The 22,143-nt window shown below is 42.0% G+C and overlaps 1 protein-coding gene across 2 annotated transcripts in view; it reads left to right on the plus strand.

Annotated features, from left to right (window-relative positions):
- Positions 1 to 22,143, plus strand: part of cacna1ia (calcium voltage-gated channel subunit alpha1 Ia) — a 520,467-nt gene that overhangs the window by 424,779 nt on the left and 73,545 nt on the right. For both annotated transcript variants that reach the window (XM_061885398.1, XM_061885399.1), the window contains exons 21-26: positions 5,249 to 5,427; positions 5,606 to 5,732; positions 11,902 to 12,027; positions 12,145 to 12,234; positions 12,307 to 12,499; positions 19,412 to 19,563. In XM_061885398.1, the coding sequence (XP_061741382.1) occupies positions 5,249 to 5,427; positions 5,606 to 5,732; positions 11,902 to 12,027; positions 12,145 to 12,234; positions 12,307 to 12,499; positions 19,412 to 19,563 (867 nt within the window). The remainder of the gene's footprint in view (positions 1 to 5,248; positions 5,428 to 5,605; positions 5,733 to 11,901; positions 12,028 to 12,144; positions 12,235 to 12,306; positions 12,500 to 19,411; positions 19,564 to 22,143) is intronic.

A 22,143-nucleotide genomic window follows, 5' to 3' on the forward strand; every position in this document is an offset into this window, starting at 1 on the left:
CTCCTTTCACGGAAGGTTTTTTGTAGAGAATAAATGATCAATCAATCAATCAATCAATGTTTACTTATATAGCCCTAAATCACTAGTGTCTCAAAGGGCTGCACAAACCACTACGACATCCTCGGTAGGCCCACATAAGGGCAAGGAAAACTCACACCCAGTGGGACGTCGGTGACAATGATGACTATGAGAACCTTGGAGAGGAGGAAAGCAATGGATATCGAGCGGGTCTAACATGATACTGTGAAAGTTCAATCCATAATGGATCCCCACAAGGGAGAGTGGGACATAGAAGAAAAAGAAAAGAAACGGCAGATCAACTGGTCTAAAAAGGGAGTCTATTTAAAGGCTAAGGTATACAAATGAGTTTTAAGGTGAGACTTAAATGCTTCTACTGAGGTGGCATCTTGAACTGTTACTGGGAGGGCATTCCAGAGTACTGGAGCCCGAAATGAAAAAGCTCTATAACCCACAGACTTTTTTTGGGCTTTGGGAATCACTAATAAGCCGGAGTCCTTTGAACGCAGATTTCTTGCCGGGACATATGGTACAATACAATCGGCAAGATAGGATGGAGCTAGACCGTGTAATATTTTATACGTAAGTAGTAAAACCTTAAAGTCACATCTTAAGTGCACAGGGAGCCAGTGCAGGTGAGCCAGTACAGGCGTAATGTGATCAAACTTTCTTGTTCTTGTCAAAAGTCTAGCAGCCGCATTTTGTACCAACTGTAATCTTTTAATGCTAGACATGGTGAGACACGAAAATAATACATTACAGTAGTCGAGGCGAGACGTAACAAACGCATGGATACTGATCTCAGCGTCTTTAGTGGACAGAATGGAGCGAATTTTAGCGAAATTACGGAGATGAAAGAAGGCCGTTTTAGTAACGCTTTTAATGTGTGACTCAAAGGAGAGAGTTGGGTCGAAGATAATACCCAGATTCTTTACCGTGTCGCCTTGTTTAATTGTTTGGTTGTCAAATGTTAGAGTTGTATTATTAAATAGAGGTCGGTGTCTAGCAGGACCGATAATCAGCATTTCCGTTTTTTTGGCGTTGAGTTGTAAAAAGTTAGCGGACATCCATTGTTTAATTTCATTAAGACACGCACGCCTCCAGCTGACTACAATGACGGAACAAACACTTAATTGAACGATTTAAAAGAGGAGAAAACACGAAAAAAATAACAATTAAATTTTGAAAAATAATTTATCTTCAATTTCAACTCTTTAAAATTCAAAATTCAACCGAAAAAAATGAAGAGAAAAACTAGCTAATTTGAATCTTTTTGAAAAAATAAAAAAAATAATTTATGGAACATCATTAGTCATTTTTCCTGATTAACATTCATTTTCAAATTTTGATGACATGTTTTAAATAGGTTAAAATACAATCTGCACTTTGTTAGAATATATAATAAATTGGACCAAGCTATATATCTAACAAAGACTAATCATTATTTCTTCTAGATTTTCCAGAATTTTTATTTTTTAAATAAATTCAAAAGACTTTGAAATAAGATTTAAATTTGATTCTACAGATTTCCTAGATTTCCCAGAATATATTTTTTTTATTTTAATCATAAGTTTGAAGAAATATTTCACAAATATTCTTTGTCGAAAAAAACAAATGAAGAATTAAATTAAAATGTATTTATTATTCTTTACAAAAAAAACAACAACACATACTTAAACATTGATTTAAACTGTCAGGAAAGAAGAGGAACAAGTTTAAAAGGTAAAAAAGTATATATGTTTAAAAATCCTAAAATCATTTTCAAGGTTGTATTTTTTCTCTAAAATTGTCTTTCTGAAAGTTATTAGAAGAAAAGTAAAAAAATAAATGAATTTATTTAAACAAGTGAAGACCAAGTCTTTAAAATATTTTCTTAGATTTTCAAATTCTGTTTGATTTTTGTTTCTCTTAGAATCAAAAATGTCGAGCAAAGCGAGACCAGATTGCTAGTAAATAAATACAATTTAAAAAATAGAGGCAGCTCACTGGTAAGTGCTGATATTTGAGCTATGTTTAGAACAGGCCAGCGGGCGACTCATCTGGTCCTTACGGGCTACCTGGTGCCCGCGGGCATCGCGTTGTTGACCCCCGCTGTATGTTACCCCTCTGTGTCTGAGCCCTGTGTGTCTAAATAACACATGTTGGTGTGTGCAGCATTCATCTCTCTGCAGGACTCCACAGCTGAGCTCAGTTTGTGTATTCAAGATGCAGCGAAAGTAAAAGGCGCATGATGAAGTGGTCAGCTCGATATTTCACTGTGGGTTTTTTTGGGTGATTATTTAAGGGTTGTGCACTTTTGCTGCAATGCGCAACTGATTGATTGCTTATTTTTTTCTTTTAAAAACCTGCAGATTGCACGTGTTTGTAAATCACAAGCGGATGTACCAGTGTAGACCAGGGTTGTACGGTATACCGGTATTAGTATAGTACCGCCAAACTAATGAAAAATGTTCGGTACTATACCCCTTCTGAAGCGTAACGGTCCCGCGCCTGCATCGAAGTCACTTTGTGACTTTGCTGAGTTTTACAAGCAACAGAGCATGTTTGGCAGCGCACAATCACGGAGTCCTTACACGCAGACACGGAAAGGGAGAACGGACGCTTAAAAACTAAAGATAAAGGGGAAGTTATAACACTGAAACACCCGGAAGAGGTGCTTTAAGACATGGCTAGTTAGCTCGCGGCTAACGTCCACCCGCAGTCTGCAGTGTTTTAGCTACTTTTAAATCACTAATCCTGGTCTCCAGGGCGACAAACAAAGTATCATCCCTGCAGGACGGGGAATAGCTTAACATTTTCCACTACACACCGTAGCTCACCGGCGTCACAATGTCAATAAACGCCATGGGTGGATCTACACCTAACATCCACTGTAATCATACCAAGTACAGGAGTGTATCTAGTCAAGACTACTGATTACATCGATAATTTTTGGCATCACAACATCTTTTGTTTTTTATTTATTTATATGATGTTTATAAACTCAGGAAATATGTCCCTGGACACATAAGGACTTTGAATATGACCAATGTATGATCCTGTAACGACTTGGTATCAGAATGATACCCAAATTTGTGGTATCATAAAAAACTAATTTAAAGTATCAAACAACAGAAGAATAAGTGATTATTACATTTTAACAGAAGTGTAGATAGAACAGGTTAAAAGAGAAAGTAAGCAGATATTAACAGTGAATGAACAAGTAGACTAATCATTTATTTTCTACCGCTTGTCCTTAATAATGTTGACAAAATAGAATGATAAATGAAAAAATATGTTACTGCATATGTCAGAAGCTAAATTAGGAGCCTTTTTTTGTTTACTTACTACTAAAAAACAAGTTGTCTAGTATGTTCACTATTTTATTTAAGGACAAACTTGGAATAAGATACTTATGTTTAATGTACCCTAAGATTTTTGGAGAAAATAAAGCCAATAATGCTATTTTTTTGGTGGTCTCGTTTATTTAGAAAAGTACCAAAGGTATCGAAATAGATTTAGTACCGGTACCGAAATATTGGTTTTGTTACAACACTATTGTAGCCTTTCAACTCCCAGCTACACACAAAAAAATGCTGGATTATTTTGATGACGCACTTTATGAGTTAAGAGAGTTGGGTTAAATTTTTGAGTAATTTTTATGAAGAGCAATCCATATTTTGGGGTTATAAGGGTATTATTTTTACATTTCAAAACTATGAACCATTTTTGGGTGAAAGGCTTTTTTTTTTTTTTTTTTTTTTTTTAAAGCTACTTATTTCTTGAAGGGAATTGTATTAAAGTGAAAGTTAAAGTACCACTGATAGTCACACACACACACTATGTGCGGTGAAATTACTCTCTACATTTGACCCATCCCCTTGTTCCTCCCCCTGGGAGGTGAGGTGAGGGGAGCAGTGAGCAGCAACGGCGGCTGCCCTCGAGAATCATTTTGGTGATTTAACCCCCAATTAGGATTAATCTCAATAACATTATTTTCAATCACACATCTTACTGTATGTACATGAACATATTTAAGAATGATGTATAGAACTAGTATTGTCGGAATCCACGGCCCCGATGATGTTTTAGTTTTTGACTCCCTCAGTTCCTGTTTTGAGCGCCCCTAAGTTTGTGTTTTAGTTGCCATGACTGCAGATTGTTTTCACCTGCCTCTGATTAGTGTTCGGGACACTCACCTGCTCCTGGGCACTAATCAGAGAGCTCATCGAGACAATGCCTAGAGTGTGAAAAACAATAATCAGAGCAAAGGGTGGCTATTTTGAAGAAACTAGAGTATAAAACATGTTTTCTGTTATTTCACCTTTTTTTTTTACATAACTTCAAATGTGTCCATTCACAGTTTTGATGCCTTTAGTGACAATCTACAATGCAAATAGTCATGAAAATAAAGAAACCTCTATAAATACAGGACTGTCTTAAAATTTGAATATTGTGATAAAATCCTTTATTTTCTGTAATGCAACTAAAAACATGGAAGTGTCATACATTCTGGATTCATTACACATCAACTGAAATATTGCAAGCCTTTTATTATTTTAATATGGCTGATTATGGCATACAGCTTAAGAAAACTCAAAAATCCTATCTCAAAAAATTATATTTCCTCAGACCAAGTAAAAAAAGAAGATTTATAACCGTAAAACAAAATCAAATATTTAAAAATGTCAAATAATGCACTCAGTACCTGTTTGGGAATCCTTTTGCACGGATTACTGTATCAATGCGGCGTGGCATGGAGGAAATCAGTCTGTGGCTTTGCTGAGGTGTTATGGATGCCCAGGATGCTTCAACAGCGGCCTTTAGCTCATTTGCATTATTGAGTCTGGTGTCTTTTAGCTTCTTCTTCACAATACCCCACAGATTCTTTTTCTGAGACAGTCCTGTATATATAGAGTTTTCTTTATTTTGTGTGTGTGTGTGTGTGTATATATATATATATATATATATATATATATATATATATATATATAATAATTAAAGAACCTAGTCTGTACCCAGACAAAAAAACAATGCTACTCATTCTGTTATTTTGGTATTCTTATAGCCAGGCCTGTGTTTATTTCCATAAATAAAAAAAAAAATGGAAATAAAAACACATATCCAGCTAAAAGAATAACAAAATTGCCTAATTTTTGGAAAACCTCATGAACCTCTTTGGATGTAATGCAACTCTTTGTCAACGTAGTCGTCCAGGCGTCACCCTTCTTGCTGTCTTTTTCACCCTCAGGTGGTCTCCATGGGTCTGTACATGGGGGAGCAAGCATATTTGCGGAGCAGCTGGAACATCCTGGACGGCTTTCTGGTTTTTGTATCATTGATTGACATCGTGGTGTCCATGGCGGGCGGGGCTAAGATCCTGGGCGTGCTCCGAGTGCTCCGACTGCTGAGAACCTTGCGTCCCCTCAGGTGCAGTAAAGGCAAAGCACTGTTCAATGATACAGTCTGAATGGAATCGACAGACACAGCATCAGTAGTGTGATGCTCTTCTCTATGCTACTTTCAAACAATTGTTTGCCTGAAACACTATTAAGAGATCCAGTGTAAGAGTTTTAAAAATATTTTATTGTTCTGTTGTTCCCTACAGGGTGATTAGCAGAGCTCCAGGCCTGAAGCTGGTGGTGGAGACCCTCATTACCTCCCTTAAACCCATCGGCAACATTGTCCTCATCTGCTGTGCTTTCTTCATCATCTTTGGCATTCTGGGCGTCCAGGTATGATGTATGGCCTAAACATTTAATTAATTATTTCAGATTTTTTTTTCTTACTTTTTAAAGAAATTAATCAATACAAATGACAGAGATACTGTAATTCAAAACAAGTTATGCTTTTGTGTGGTCAAAATTCTAATTTGTATAGTGTTCTTTTTAAAACCAGATATAGATTGTACTTTTTATGCAATTATTTTCACAGAACTAAATTAAGAGATTCTTCTAGGGCAGGGGTCGGCAACCCAAAATTTTGAAAAGGCCATATTGGACCAAAAAAACAAAAACAAATCTGTCTGGAGCCGCAAAACTAAATTGAAAGCCATATTACATACAGATAGTGTGTCATGAGATATAAATTGAGTTAAGAGGACTTAAAGCATGGGTGTCAAACTCTGGCCCGCCGTGTAATTTCATTTGGGCCTTGAGGCAATATGAAATTAACATTAGAGTTGGCCCGCTGTAACACCGCATTCACCGCTAATACTCATACTTGCCAACCCTCCCGATTTTCCCGGGAGACTCCCAAAGTTCAGTGCCCCTCCCGAAAATCTGGACAACCATTTTCCCGATTTCTACCCAGACAACAATATTGGGGGCGTCACGTCCGCTTTCCCTCCATCCAACAGCAAGCCGACCCAGTCACATAATGTAAGCGGCTCGTATGCACACGTACGTGAATGCAATGCATAATTGGTCAACAGCCATACAGGTCAAACTGAGGGTGGACGTATAAACAACTTTAACACTATTACAAATAAGCGCCACACCGTGAACCCACACCAAACAAGAATGACAAACATTTTTCGGGAGAACATCCGCACCGTAACACAACATAAACACAATAGAACAAATACCCAAAACCCCTTGCAGCACTAACTCTTCCGCAACGCTACAATATACACCCCCCGCTACCACCAACCCCCCCCCCCCAACCCATTGTTATTTTATTTTGAAATTTATTAGCCTGTGGAAAAAGTTAATGTTGATATTTACCTCAGAAAATTGTAAATAGAAAAGAGGTATTACATTTTTTATTTTTTTTATTTTATTTAATATACCATTGATGTTTTTTAATTAGTTTTTTGAAAGTTGATTTATACAAGTGTTGCTTGTTCCATATTCAGTGTTAAAGCTAATCAGTGTAGCAAACTGAGCAATCATCCGTCCATCCATCCATTTTCTACCGCTTATTCCCTTTTGGGGTCGCGGGGGGCGCTGGCGCCTATCTCAGCTACAGTCGGGCGGAAGGCAGGGTACACCCTGGACAAGTCGCCACCTCATCGCAGGGCCAACACAGATAGACAGACAACATTCACACTCACATTCACACACTAGGGCCAATTTAGTGTTGCCAATCAACCTATCCCCAGGCGCATGTCTTTGGAAGTGGGAGGAAGCCGGAGTACCCGGAGGGAACCCACGCATTCACGGGGAGAACATGCAAACTCCACACAGAAAGATCCCGAGCCTGGATTTGAACCCAGGACTGCAGGACCTTCGTATTGTGAGGCAGATGCACTAACCCCTCTGCCACCGTGAAGCCCATCATTAACGTTTTATTCCTGCACTCTCTTGCTACTTCAAGGCTTGAATGTTTGATTCATTCATTATTATTTTATTTTCAAATTTATTATTAGCTTGTGGAAAAAGTTTATTTGGATATTTACCTCAGAAGGGCACAAATAGAAAAGAGGCATTCAATGTTTATTTAAATTTTATTTGATATGCCAATGATGTTTTTTAATTATTAGTATTTGAAACTCCATTTTGCACGTCACTATAAAGTTATTTAAGCCTTGCTTGTTCAATATTCAATGCAAAACTTGTTTGGGTCCCTATTAAAAGGTTGATTTGTTCAACCTTGGCCCACGGCTTTGTTCAGTTTTAAATGTTGGCCCACTCTGTATTTGAGTTTGACACCCCTGACTTAAAGGAAACTAAATGAGCTCAAATATAGCTACAAATGAGGAATAATGATGCAATATGTACATATAGCTAGCCTAAATAGCATGTTAGCATCAATTAGCTTGCTGTCATGCAGTGACCAAATATGTCTGATTAGCATTCCACACAAGTCAATAAAATCAACAAAACTCACCTTTTTGCATTCACGCACAACATTAAAAGTTTGGTTGACAAAATGAGACAGAAAAAGTGGCATAAAACACGTCCTAAAAAGTCGGAGAAAGTTGTACATGTAAACAAACCACGGTGAGTTCAAAGACCGCCAACATTAGTAGGACAAAACGGCGCTCGCCAAATACTTGAATCAGTGAAGCATGTTTAATACAAACAGTGTGCTTTATAACAATTAGGGAGGTTTGTGTCATGTTTGTTCTCCCACAGAAACCATATTAAAACAAAAAATATATTTTTTCCCTTCATCTTTTTCCATTTTTCATACATTTTTGGAAAAGCTCCCGAGAGCGACTAGGGCAGCGCTAAAGATGCGGCTCTAGAGCCGCGGGTTGCCGACCCCCGTTCTAGGGAGGCAATATTTCTTTGAAAAAAAATACTTCTGTAAATAGAAATGTAGAAGTGCTCATTGCATGCAAATAAACTCCCAATGACATCATTAAAGATACTGAAGTGTATTTATGGTCTTGTCACCCCCGACTAGATCAAAGAGAAGCCAGAGACACTTTGCTGAACAAAAAGTAGCTTCAATCAATCAATCAATGTTTATTTAAATAGCCCTATATCACAAGTGTCTCAAAGGGCTGCACAATCCACAACGACATCCTCGGTAAAGAGCCCACATAGGGGCAAGGAATAACTCACACCCAATGGAACGTCGGTGACAGTGACTATTATGACTATGAGAAACCTTGGAGAGGACCGCATATGTGAGCAACCTATTGGGGGGGGCGGGGTGTCGGTATAGCTCGGTTGGTAGAGTGGCTGTGCCAGCAACTTGAGGGTTGCAGGTTCGATCCCCGTTTCCGCCATCCTAGTCACTGCCGTTGTGTCCTTGGGCAAGACGCTTTACCCACCTGCTCCCAGTGCCACCCACACTGGTTTAAATGTAAAAAATTGATATTGGGTTTCACTATGTAAAGCGCTTTGAGTCACTAGAGAAAAAGCGCTATATAAATATAATTCACTTCACTTTAATACAAGCGAGTGTCATTAAACAGGTCTGCAGTACCTGGAGGAACTCCCGTCAAAAAATGAAGGACTCCTAACATAAAAAAGCCAAACCATCGGTTATATATTCCTTCTTTCTCTGTTTGGGTGTGTGCTAAGTCAGGACAGGACACCCTGACCATGTGAGGAGATGTTTGTGTGTAGAGGACAAAAGATGTATACCATAGAGCTATAAATTTTGCATTCCGAAGCCTGGTTTTATTTAGAGATGTCCGATAATGGCATGTTTGCCGATATCCGATATTCCGATACTGTCCAACTCTTAATTACCGATTCCGATATCAACCATTACCGATATATACAGTGGTATAATTAACACATTATTATGCCTAATTTTGTTGTGATGCCCCGCTGTATGCATTAAACGATGTAACAAGGTTTTCCAAAATAAATCAACTCAAGTTATGAAAAAAAAAATGCCATCATGGCACTGCCATACTTATTATTGAAGTCACAAAGTGCATTTTTTATTAACATGCCTCAAAACAGAAGCTTGGAATTTGGGACAAGCTCTGTCTGAGAGAGCATGAGGAGGTTGAGGTGGGTGGGTCGATTATATTGTAGTGTTCCGGAAGAGTTAGTGCTGCAAGGGGTTCTGGGTATTTGTTCTGTTGTGTTTATGTTGTCATTCTTGTTTGGTGTGGGTTCACAGTGTAGCGCATAATTGTAACAGTGTTAAAGTTATTTAGACGGCCACCCTCAGTGTGACCTGAATGGCTGTTGACCAAGTATGCCTTGCATTCACTTGTGTGTGTGTGAAAAGCCGTAGATATAATGTGAATGGGCCAGCACGCAAAATGCAGTGCCTTTAAGGCACGCCCCCAATATTGCTGTCTGGGTGGAAATCGTGACAAATTCAGGAGAATGGTTGCCCCGGTAGATTTTCGGAAGGGGCATTGAAATTCGTGAGTCTCCTGGGAAAATCGGGAGGGTTGGCAAGTTTGACTGGGAGACTCAACTGCTCTGTACTTCTCCTACGTCCGTGTACCACTCCGTACAGTGCCGTTTTAAAAAGTCATAAATTCTACTTTTTGAAACCGATACAAATAATTTCCGATATTACATTTTAAAGCATTTATCAGCCGATAATATCAGACTGCCGATATTATCTCTAGTTTTATTGCTTCTTCTTGTGAGAGAGCTAATTGCAGTCCCCATGCAAATGTCAAACTAAGGCTACTTCTCAAGCATTATTTACTTAAACCCGGCATTCACCATGCGTAGAACATAATATGAGTTCATTAATTCACTTCAATACCAATGATCATTAAGTGGTAATACAAATCAGTCAGATCAATACATTGATTTTATTGACAAATTTAAGTTTTTTTGTCGCATCACCTGCTGGGATTTGAAGCAAGTAATTTTGGTTTGTTTTTTGTCACTAATGCTGCACCAGCTGGGACCATGCAAATACCCAAGGAAATTAGTGTCATGATCTGTGGTCTGGATTGTGTTTTTGTTATTTTTTGGACTCTTTTAGTTCCTGTTTGCGCTCCCTTGTTTGTTTGGTTACCATGGCGACTTATTGGTTTCACCAGCCTCTGGTGTTCGGGACACGCACTTGCTCTAATCAAGAAGACCATTATTTAAGCCTGTCTTTGCCAGTCAGTCGTCCTGGCGTCATTACCTAATTCATGCTGCTTGTTCCATGTCTGATTCCACATTTATGCTAGTTGCTCCATGCTATAGTTTGGATATTAGTTTCATGTCTATAGTTTCATGTCCTAAGTTTTTGCTTCAGCTTACGCGTGCGATAGGCACGGTTGCCTACGGGTTGTTTTCCGTTTTTTGTACCTTTTTGAGTTTTGGGAAATAAATATGTTCCTACATTCACGCCTTGTCCGGAATAGTCCGATTGCTTCCCGAGAGAACCCCCCCCATGTCACTCCTTAATTTACATTTTAGATGCGCTAATTAACACAAACCTGGGCCCCCCACTGATCCCAGGTCCCTACGCGCAGCGCGGGATCTGCATAATGATAAGGAGTGCAATATTGGGATAGTTCAACACGGGAGACGTGCAATACGGGTGTGTAATTGGTGATCTCATAACTAACTGAAATACCTGCGCACTGTTCAATGTCATCACTGTATTGTCGGATGAACTTTATGTATGTATGTATTAGGGGTGTGGGGAAAAAATCGATTCGAATACGAATCGAATCGTTTACGTTGTGCGATTCTGAATCGATTCATTTTTTTTTAAATGTCTTTAAAAATATATATATAATAATAATATATATTTTTTTGTTTTGTTTTTGTTTTTAATCAATCCAACAAACCACTACACAGCAATACCATAACAATGCGATCCAATTCCAAAACCAAATCTGACACAGCAACACTCAGAACTGCAATAAACAGAGCAATTGAGAGGAGACACAAACACGACACAGAACAAACCAAAAGTAGTGAAACGAAAATGAAAATGATCAACAACAGTATCAATATTAGTTATAATTTCAGCATACCAGTGATTAAAACTCCCTCATTGACATTATCATTAGACATTTATAAAAATAAAAAAAGTGTCACAGTGGCTTACACTTGCATCGCATCTCATAAGCTTGACAACAGTGTCCATTATTTTCACAAATATAAAATAAGTCATATTTTTGGTTCGTTTAATAGTTAAAACACTTTAACATTATTGCAATCAGTTGATAAAACTTTGTCCTTTACAATTATAAAAGTTTTTTTTTTTAATCTACTACTCTGCTTGCATGTCAGCAGACTGGGGTAGATCCTGCTGAAATCCTATGTATTGAATGAATAAAGAATCGTTTTGAATCAGAAAAATATCGTTTTTGAATCGAGAATCGAATCGAAAAAATCGATATTATAGAATCGTGACCCCAAGAATCGATATTCAATCGAATCGTGGGACACCCAAACATTCACAGCCCTAAAATGTATATGTATGTATGTATGTATGTATGTATGACTGTATGTATGTATGTATTGTTATTATTAATATTATAACCCTTATTTAACTTGCCTCATTGTCTCGATTCCCCGACAGCTGTTTAAAGGCAAGTTCTTCTACTGCTTGGGCCCGGATGTCAAAAACATCACCAACAAATCCGACTGTCTGCAAGCCAACTACAAGTGGGTCCACCATAAGTACAACTTCGACAACCTGGGTCAGGTCGGTGCCATTTGGTTTTGTGTTAAGTGTAAAATGATTAAATTAAATTAAAGTCATTAACTATCTATTTCTCTATGAAGTGTATATTTACACCCTTCAAATGCTTACACGTGATAGGCTCTGATGTCCCTGTTTGTACTGGCCTCGAAGGACGGCTGGGTCAACATCATGTACCACGGCCTGGATGCTGTCGCTGTGGACCAACAGGTAAACAACCGACAACACCCGCTAAGGAACATCCGGCCAAAATAACCGTCCTAACTTGTTCATCTCTCCCAGCCGGTGACCAACAACAACCCCTGGATGCTGCTCTATTTCATCTCCTTCCTGCTCATCGTCAGCTTTTTCGTCCTCAACATGTTTGTCGGCGTGGTGGTGGAGAACTTTCACAAGTGCCGGCAGCACCAGGAGGTGGAGGAGGCCAAGAGGCGCGAGGAGAAGCGTCAGCGCCGCATGGAGAAGAAGAGGAGAAGTATGGAAAAATTAAAGGATGGAAATTAAAGGGCCTACTTAAACCCACTACTACCGACCACGCAGTCGGATAATTTACAATCAATGATGAAATATTAACATCGCAACACATGCCAATATGGCCGGTTTAGTTTACTAAATTACAATTTTAAATTTCCGAGGAATGATGACACGTGCGCGTGACGTCTCTGGTTGGAGGGGACATATTAGCACAGCACCACTTGCGGCTAAACGTTGTCTCTTTTCATCGCGCAATTACACAGTAATCTGGACATCTGTGTTGTTGAATCTTTTGCAATTTGTTCAATTAATATTGGAGAAGTCAAAGTAGAAAGATGGAGTTGGGAAGCTTTAGCCTTTAGCCACATAAACACACTGTGATTCCTTGTTTAAAATTACCTGAGGTGAAGCTTTACTATGGATCAGAGCGGTCAAGCAAACATGGATCACGACTACATGTCAACCGGCAGTTTTCGGTGAGAAAATTGTGGTAAAAAGTCGTCTCTTACCGGAGATCAGCTGAGCTTGTGCTGTCCATGCAGCTGCCGTAGACTTCCCTCAGAGACTGGCGTCAAGACACCCGTGGACACACCCCTCCCACTATCAGGTACTATTTAATCTCAATAAAACTCTAGTAACACAATAGAAAGATAAGGGATTTCCCCGAATTATCCGAGTAAATGTGTCTAAAAACATCTGAATCCGTCCCAATGCAATCACCTTTATCTATTTATTTTTTCTAGTCTTTCGCTATCAATATCCTCAGCCACAAATCTTTTATCATCGCTCAAATTAATGGGGAAATTGTCGTTTTCTCGGTCCAAATAGGTCTTGCTGCTGGTGGCTCCCATTATAAACAATGTGAGGATGTAAGGAGCCCTCACACCGGGGACGTCATCATCTGCTACTTCCGGTACAGGCAAGGCTTTTTTATTAGCGGCCAAAAGTTGCGAACTTTATCGTCGATGTTCTCTACTAAACCCTTTCAGCAAAAATATGGCAATATCGCCAAATGATCAAGTATGACACATAGAATGGACCTGCTATCCCCGTCAAAATAAGAAAATCTCATTTCAGTAGGCCTTTTAAGTCCCAATGATAGTCACACACACACTAGGTGTGGTGAAATTACCCTCTGCATTTGACCCATCCCCATGAGTTAATCTCCCCTCTCCCTGGACAGCTGTTGAGCATTTATATCAGTCTTACATATCAGTCTTAGCCTGAAGTGCTGCACCAGCCCCGATTATACATCCTGCTGTTACCTTTTAAAATGTCATCAAAGTCTCACCGACGTGGGGATGTATTATGGATGAGGCAGGAGTTGAAAATGAAGTGCATTGAAAAGTTAGGCTGTAGAAAGTTAATCAACTTGATTTCAGCGGTGAAGATACAGGAACCTGCTTTGCCGCTTGTTGTTGTTAGCTGCGTTCGCCCTTGACCCAGCAAGGAAGTCCTGCTTGGAGAATATCTTTAACCATCACTACAACATGATAAAATAAGACGACGACTGAATATATAACACAGTGTTTTTCAACCTTTTCTGACTCAGGGCACATTTTTTTCGTTGAAAAAAATCCCGCGGAACACCGCCAGCAGAAAACGTAAAAAAAATAAACTTAGCAGCCGATTTTGACGATAAAAAGTCGTTCTCACTGGATGTGATTTCAAACCACAACCAACCGTGGATCATGTTTCCTAGAACGCTATTCCCCCGCACCTGCTTTGCAATCCAGACTATTTAAATTGTGCGGCTGCTATCCTTTTTTCTGGGGACATTGTTGATTGTCATGTACGGACGACGGACTTTGTGGACGCCGTCTGCTCCACACGCTGTAAGTCTTTGCTGTCGTCCAGCATTCTGTTTTTGTTTACTATGCCGCCCAGTTCCGGGGCGGCATAGCTCGGTTGATAGAGTGGCCGTGTCAGCAACATGAGGGTTGCAGGTTCGATTCCCGCTTGTGCCATCCTAGTTACTGCCGTTGTGTCCTTGGGCAAGACACTTTACCCACCTGCTCCCAGTGCCACCCACACTGGTTTAAATGTAACTTAGATATTGGGTTTCACTATGTAAAGCGCTTTGAGTCACTTGAGAAAAGCGCTATATAAATATAATTCACTTCACAAATATAATTCACTTATAATTTCGTTCTGTATAGCCATCCCTAAGCTTCAATGCCTTTTAGCAGCGGCACTAGCCTTTTGTTTTTTTTTTGGTTTAAGCGTTAGATACCTTTTTACCTGCACACTGCCTCCCGCATATTGTGATCACAACAAACCATGTTTCCGACCTCTAAAAAGCAATTTGCTACCTGCTGCCACCCACTAATATGGAAGAGTATATTTTTTACCCAAATAGTTGAAATTACATATTTTCCCACGGAACACCAGACTGTATCTCACGGCACACCAGTGTGCTGCGGCACCATCCATCCATCCATCTTCTTCCGCTTATCCGAGGTCGGGTCGCGGGGGCAGCAGCCTAAGCAGGGAAGCCCAGACTTCCCTCTCCCCAGCCACTTCGTCTAGCTCTTCCCGGGGGATCCCGAGGCGTTCCCAGGCCAGCCGGGAGACATAGTCTTCCCAACGTGTCCTGGGTCTTCCCCGAGGCCTCCTACCGGTTGGACGTGCCCTAAACACCTCCCTCGGGAGGCGTTCGGGTGGCATCCTGACCAGATGCCCGAACCACCTCATCTGGCTCCTCTCGATGTGGAGGAGCAGCGGCTTTACTTTGAGTTCCTCCCGGATGACAGAGCTTCTCACCCTATCTCTAAGGGAGAGCCCCGCCACACGGCGGAGGCAACTCATTTCGGCCGCTTGTACCCGTGATCTTATCCTTTCGGTCATGACCCAAAGCTCATGACCATAGGTGAGGATGGGAACGTAGATCGACCGGTAAATTGAGAGCTTTGCCTTCCGGCTCAGCTCCTTCTTCACCACAACAGATCGGTACAACGTCCGCATTACTGAAGACGCCGCACCGATCCGCCTGTCGATCTCACGATCCACTCTTCCCCCACTCGTGAACAAGACTCCTATGTACTTGAACTCCTCCACTTGGGGCAGGGTCTCCTTCCCAACCCGGAGATGGCACTCCACCCTTTTCCGGGAGAGAACCATGGACTCGGATTTGGAGGTGCTGATTCTCATTCCGGCCGCTTCACACTCGCCTGCGAACCGATCCAGTGAGAGCTGAAGATCCCGGCCAGATGAAGCCAACAGGACCACATCGTCTGCAAAAAGCAGAGACCTAATCCCGAGGCCACCAAACCGGAACCCCTCAATGCCTTGACTGCGCCTAGAAATTCTGTCCATAAAAGTTATGAACAGAATCGGTGACAAAGGGCAACCTTGGCGGAGTCCAACCCTCACTGGAAACGTGTCCGACTTACTGCCAGCAATGCGGACCAAGCTCTGACACTGATCGTACAGGGATCGGACTGCCATAATAAGACAGTCCGATACCCCATACTCTCTGAGCACTCCCCACAGGACTTCCCGAGGAACACGGTCGAATGCCTTCTCCAAGTCCACAAAGCACATGTAGACTGGTTGGGCAAACTCCCATGCACCCTCAAGAACCCTGCCGAGAGTATAGAGCTGGTCCACAGTTCCACGACCAGGACGAAAACCACACTGTTCCTCCTGAATCCGAGGTTCAACTATCCGGCGTAGCCTCCTCTCCAGTACACCTGAATAAACCTTACCGGGAAGGCTGAGGAGTGTGATCCCACGATAGTTAGAACACACCCTCCGGTCCCCCTTCTTAAAGAGAGGGACCACCACCCCGGTCTGCCAATCCAGAGGTACCGCCCCCGATGTCCACGCAATGCTGCAGAGTCTTGTCAACCAAGACAGCCCCACAGCATCCAGACCCTTAAGGAACTCCGGGCGGATCTCATCCACCCCTGGGGCCTTGCCACCGAGGAGCTTTTTAACTACCTCAGCAACCTCAGCCCCAGAAATAGGAGAGTCCACCACAGATTCCCCAGGCACTGCTTCCTCATAGGAAGACGTGTTGGTGGGATTGAGGAGGTCTTCGAAGTATTCCTTCCACCTATCCACAACATCCGCAGTTGAGGTCAGCAGAACACCATCCGCACCATACACGGTGTTGACAGTGCACTGCTTCCCCTTCCTGAGGCGACGGATGGTGGTCCAGAATCGCTTCGAAGCCATCCGGAAGTCATTTTCCATGGCTTCCCCAAACTCTTCCCATGTCCGAGTTTTTGCCTCTGTGACCGCTGAAGCTGCACACCGCTTGGCCTGTCGGTACCTGTCCACTGCCTCTGGAGTCCTATGAGCCAAAAGAACCCGGTAGGACTCCTTCTTCAGCTTGACGGCATCCCTCACCGCTGGTGTCCACCAGCGGGTTCTAGGATTACCGCCACGACAAGCACCAACTACCTTGCGGCCACAGCTCCGATCAGCCGCCTCGACAATAGAGGTGCGGAACATGGTCCACTCGGACTCAATGTCCAGCACCTCCCTCGTGACATGTTCAAAGTTCTTCCGGAGGTGGGAATTGAAACTTTGTCTGACAGGAGACTCTGCCAGACGTTCCCAGCAAACCCTCACAATGCGTTTGGGCCTGCCAGGTCTGTCCGGCATCCTCCCCCACCATCGCAGCCAACTCACCACCAGGTGGTGATCGGTAGAAAGCTCCACCCCTCTCTTCACCCGAGTGTCCAAAACATGAGGCCGCAAATCCGATGACACAACTACAAAGTCGATCATGGAACTGCGGCCTAGGGTGTCCTGGTGCCAAGTGCACATATGGACACCCTTATGTTTGAACATGGTGTTTGTAATGGACAAACTGTGACGAGCACAGAAGTCCAATAACAAAACACCACTCGGGTTCAGATCCGGGCGACCATTCTTCCCAATCACGCCTCTCCAGGTTTCACTGTCGTTACCAACATGAGCGTTGAAGTCCCCCAGTAGGACAAGGGAATCACCCGGGGGAACACTCTCGAGTACTCCCTCGAGTGTACCCAAAAAGGGTGGGTACTCTGAACTGTTGTTTGGTGCGTAAGCACAAACAACAGTCAGGACCCGTCCCCCCACCCGAAGGCAGAGGGAGGCTACCCTTTCGTCCACTGGGTTGAACTCCAACGTGCAGGCTTTAAGCCGGGGGGCAACCAGAATTGCCACCCCAGCCCGTCGCCTCTCACTGCCGGCCACGCCAGAGTGAAAGAGAGTCCAGCCCCTTTCAAGAGAAGTGGTTCCAGAGCCCTTGCTGTGCGTCGAAGTGAGTCCGACTACATCCAGCCGGAATTTCTCTACTTCGCGCACTAGCTCAGGCTCCTTTCCCCCCAGTGAGGTGACGTTCCACGTCCCAAGAGCGAGCTTATGTAGCCGAGGATCGGACCGCCAAGTGCCCTGCCTTCGGCTGCCACCCAGCTCACATTGCACCCGACCTCTATGGCCCCTGCTATGGGTGGTGAGCCCATTGGAGGGGGGACCCACGTTGCCTCTTCGGGCTGTGCCCGGCCGGGCCCCATGGGTACAGGCCCGGCCACCAGGCGCTCGCCATCGTGCCCCACCTCCGGGCGTGGCTCCAGAGGGGGGCCCCGGTGACCCGCGTCCGGGCGAGGGAAATTTGGGTCCTTTGTTTTTACTTTTCATAGAGGTTTTCGAGCTGCTCTTTGTCTGGTCCCTCACCTAGGACCAGTTTGCCTTGGGAGACCCTACCAGGGGGCATAAAGCCCCCGGACAACATAGCTCCTAGGATCATTGGGACACGCAAACTCCTCTACCACGGTAAGGTGGCAGCTCAGAGAGGACCACTGTGCTGCGGCACAGTGGTTGAAAAACAGTGATATAAAACATACAAAACAGTGATATAAAACATACAAAACAGTGATATAAAACATACAAAACAGTGATATAAAACATACAAAACCCAAAACCAGTGAAGTTGGCACGTTGTGTAAGTGGTAAATAAAAACAGAATACAATGATTTGCAAATCCTGTTTTCCAATTGAATAGACTGCAAAGACAAGATACTTAACGTTCAAACTGGAAAACGTTGTTAGTTTTTGCAAATATTAGCTCATTTGGAATTTGGTGCTTGCAACATGTTTCAAAAAAGCTGGCACCAGTGGCAAAAAAGACTGAGGAAGTTGAGGAATGCTCATCAAACACTTACTTGGAACATCCCACAGGTGAACAGGCTAATTGGGAACAGGTGGGTGCCATGATTGGGTATTAAAGCAGCTTCCGTGAAATGGATGGGGCGAGGGTCACCACTTTGTGGACGAATGCGTGAGTAAATTGTTGAAGAACAACATTTCTCAACCAGTGATTGCAAGAAATGTAGGGATTTCTCCACCTACGGTCCGTAATATTGTCAAAAGGTTCAGAGAATCTGGAAAAAACACGTAAGCAGCAAGACTGAAAACCAACATTTAATGCCCATGACCTTTGATCCCTTAGGCAGTACTGCATCAAAAACTGACATCAGTCTGTAAAGGATATCACCACATGGGCTCAGAAACACTTCAGAAAACCACTGTCAGTAACTACAGTGTGTTGCTACATCTGTAAGTGCAAGTTAAAACTTTACCATGGAAAGCGAAAGCCATTTATCAACAACACACAAACTCCGGCGGCTGCGCTGGGCCCAAGCTCATCTAAGATGGACTAATGCAAAGTGGAAAAGCATTGTGTGGTGTGACGAGTCCACATTTCAAATTATTTTTGGGAACTGTGAGCGTAGTGTCCTCCAGACCAAAGAGGAAAAGAACCATCCGGATTGTTATCGGCGCAAAGTCCAAAACCAGCATCTGTGATGGTATGGGGGTGTATTAGTGCCCAAGGCATGGGTAACTTACACATCTGTAAAGGCATCATTAATTAATATTACGTGTTGAACAGCTTTGATATGATGCATCTTTGTACCAACAGAAGCCCAGAAGCTTCCCTACTATGCCAGCTACAGCAATGTACGCCTGATGATCCACACACTATGCACCAACCACTACCTGGATCTCATCATCACCTTCATCATCTGCATCAACGTCATCACCATGTCCCTGGAGCACTACAATCAACCTCACGTAAGTCTCTGTCTCCATTTTTTTGTAGCAGGAGGTGTTCTTGTGAAGTTTGAGTGAAACAAGTTAACGCAAACTATTGCACCGCGGTCGTTTGGCGTTCGTGGACTGGCGGGAAGTTGCATTGAGGACGTGGCGCAAAGGCCGGCGGAGCCAACACAATGAGCTGTGATTGCACCCCTGATTTGATGCAGTGTATGTCCAATCATTAGCGAAGAGCTCATATTTTTTGCAGAGAAAGCATTGAAGAGAAGTGATAATAACTCAGATAACGTACCTCGTCGACCTTTAACGGACTGGCGGGCGAACTGACTCCAACTGACCCAAAATCAGATGAATATCACAGGTCTTGGTTGGATTTTGGCGGCTGACATTTGGAAGCCTTTTATTTTTTCAGAAGCCCATATTCAACCTATTATTTTACATACACACTAAAAAAAAAATGCTGGGTTATTTTGATAACCCAATTTATGGGTTGCGAGGGTTGGGTTAAAATTTGGAGTTATTTGTATGAAGAGCAATCCATTTTTGGGGTTATAGGGGTGTTATTTTAACTTAATTTCGGGGTTTTCAAAACTATGAACTAGGGTTGTACGGTATACCGGTCTTAGGGGCGGTTTAGCTCGGTTGGTGGAGTGGCCGTGCCAACAATTTGAGGGTTGCAGGTTCGATTCCCGCTTCCGCCATCCTAGTCACTGCCGTTGTGTCATTGGGCAAGACACTTTACCCACCTGCTCCCAGTGCCACCCACACTGGTTTGAATGTAACTTAGATATTGGGTTTCACTATGTAAAGCGCTTTGAGTCACTTGAGAAATAGCGCTATATAAATATAATTCACTTCACAAATATAATTCACTTATAATTTCGTTCTGTATAGCCATCTAATGAATCATATTCGGTACGATACCGCCTCTGAAAAATACCGGTCCCCATACCCCTGTCCTTGTCACGTCGTGTCATTGCTGTTTTTTTCGAGCAGAGGAGCATATTCGGCAGTGCACAATCGCAGAGTACTTACAAGCAGACAGTGTGTAGACAGAAAAAGGAGAACGGACGCATTTTGGCTTAAAAACTAACAATAAAGGTGAAGTTCTAACAATGATACGCCCTTAAGAAGAGCTGCTTTAAGACATGGCTAACTAGTTAGCTGCTAACGTCCGTCCACTAATCGTCGCCTCCATGCTGACAAATAAAGTACGTTTCTTACAAGTATCATCCCTGCAGGACGAGGAATAGCTAAACATGCTTCACTACACACCGTAGCTCACCGGCGTCAAAACGTAAACAAACGCCATTGGTGGATCCACACCTAACATCCACTGTAATGATACCAAGTACAGGAGTGTATCTAGTCGATGCTACTATGATTACTTCGATATTTTTTGGCATCACAAAATCCTCTTTCGTTTTCTTTTATCTTATATTATGTTTATAAACTCAGGAAATATGCCCCTGGACACATGAGGTATTTACATATGACAAATGTATGATCCTGTAACGACTTGGTATCAGATTGATAACAAAATTTTTGTTAAAGCCAATAATGCAATTTTTTGTGGTCCCTTCATTTAGAAAAATATAGAAAAGTATTGAAATACATTTTGGGACTGGTAGTAAAATATTGGTATCGGGACAACACTAGAAGCAATAAAAATTATAACATATGTAAGATTTACATATTCTATATATGCAGTATATAATATATACTGATATATTGTATCAATATGTAATATATGCAATATATAACGAATCCCAATTACGATGTACAATATTACAGTATATGTAACAGCTGCAGAAAAAAAAGGGCAGCATAAAATAAAGAGTAGATCCAGCAGAATTTATTATTTTAATAATTAAAAACATCTGCATGTAATTATTTTAGTACTATTTCGTCCCCCCCAAAAATACATGTTTTTTCTGTATAATATTTAAGCATTTTTAAAAGGGCTTTATTAATAAAGCCTGTATGGTATTTTTTGTTAACCTGACTCTCGCCAGATCCTTGTAGTTTGCTGAGCTCCACACAAGGATCTGGGGGTTCTCGATAGGAGATGTATTTCAGAAGGTGGAGCCTTGTAATAAAAAAAAATTATAATAATTGTAATTGATTGGATAAACCACTAAACACTACTTCAACCACTCACCCGTGACGCTGATGAGAGCGACGCTGCGAAATCCACATCTATGAAAACCCGCCCGGCGATCCTGATCGGTTCATTATTTTTTGCTATCTGGAAGGAGTTGGCAATGCCTTCGAGCCCAGACCTTTGTGTGGAGCTCAGCCAACTACAATTACCTGACGAGAGTCAGGATAATTTTTTGAGAGTTAAAAAAATAATAATTTTTTACACTGATGTTTTTTTTTCTTAGGGCTGCCAAATGTAACACGTTAAGACATGCAATTAATCACAAAACATTATTGCAATAATCATAATCACGTACAAACGCAGAATAATCGCACAATTTATTTTGACTGCACGTGCAAAGATGAGTAAGAAACTCCGATTGGTGTTCTCTGTCACAAATGTTACTTCCAAACACTACCTGACAGAACTTTAATATAACTTTTAGCAACTTTAGT

The sequence above is a fragment of the Nerophis ophidion genome, linkage group LG23 (assembly GCF_033978795.1).
Source record: "Nerophis ophidion isolate RoL-2023_Sa linkage group LG23, RoL_Noph_v1.0, whole genome shotgun sequence".
Classification (NCBI taxonomy): domain Eukaryota; kingdom Metazoa; phylum Chordata; class Actinopteri; order Syngnathiformes; family Syngnathidae; genus Nerophis; species Nerophis ophidion.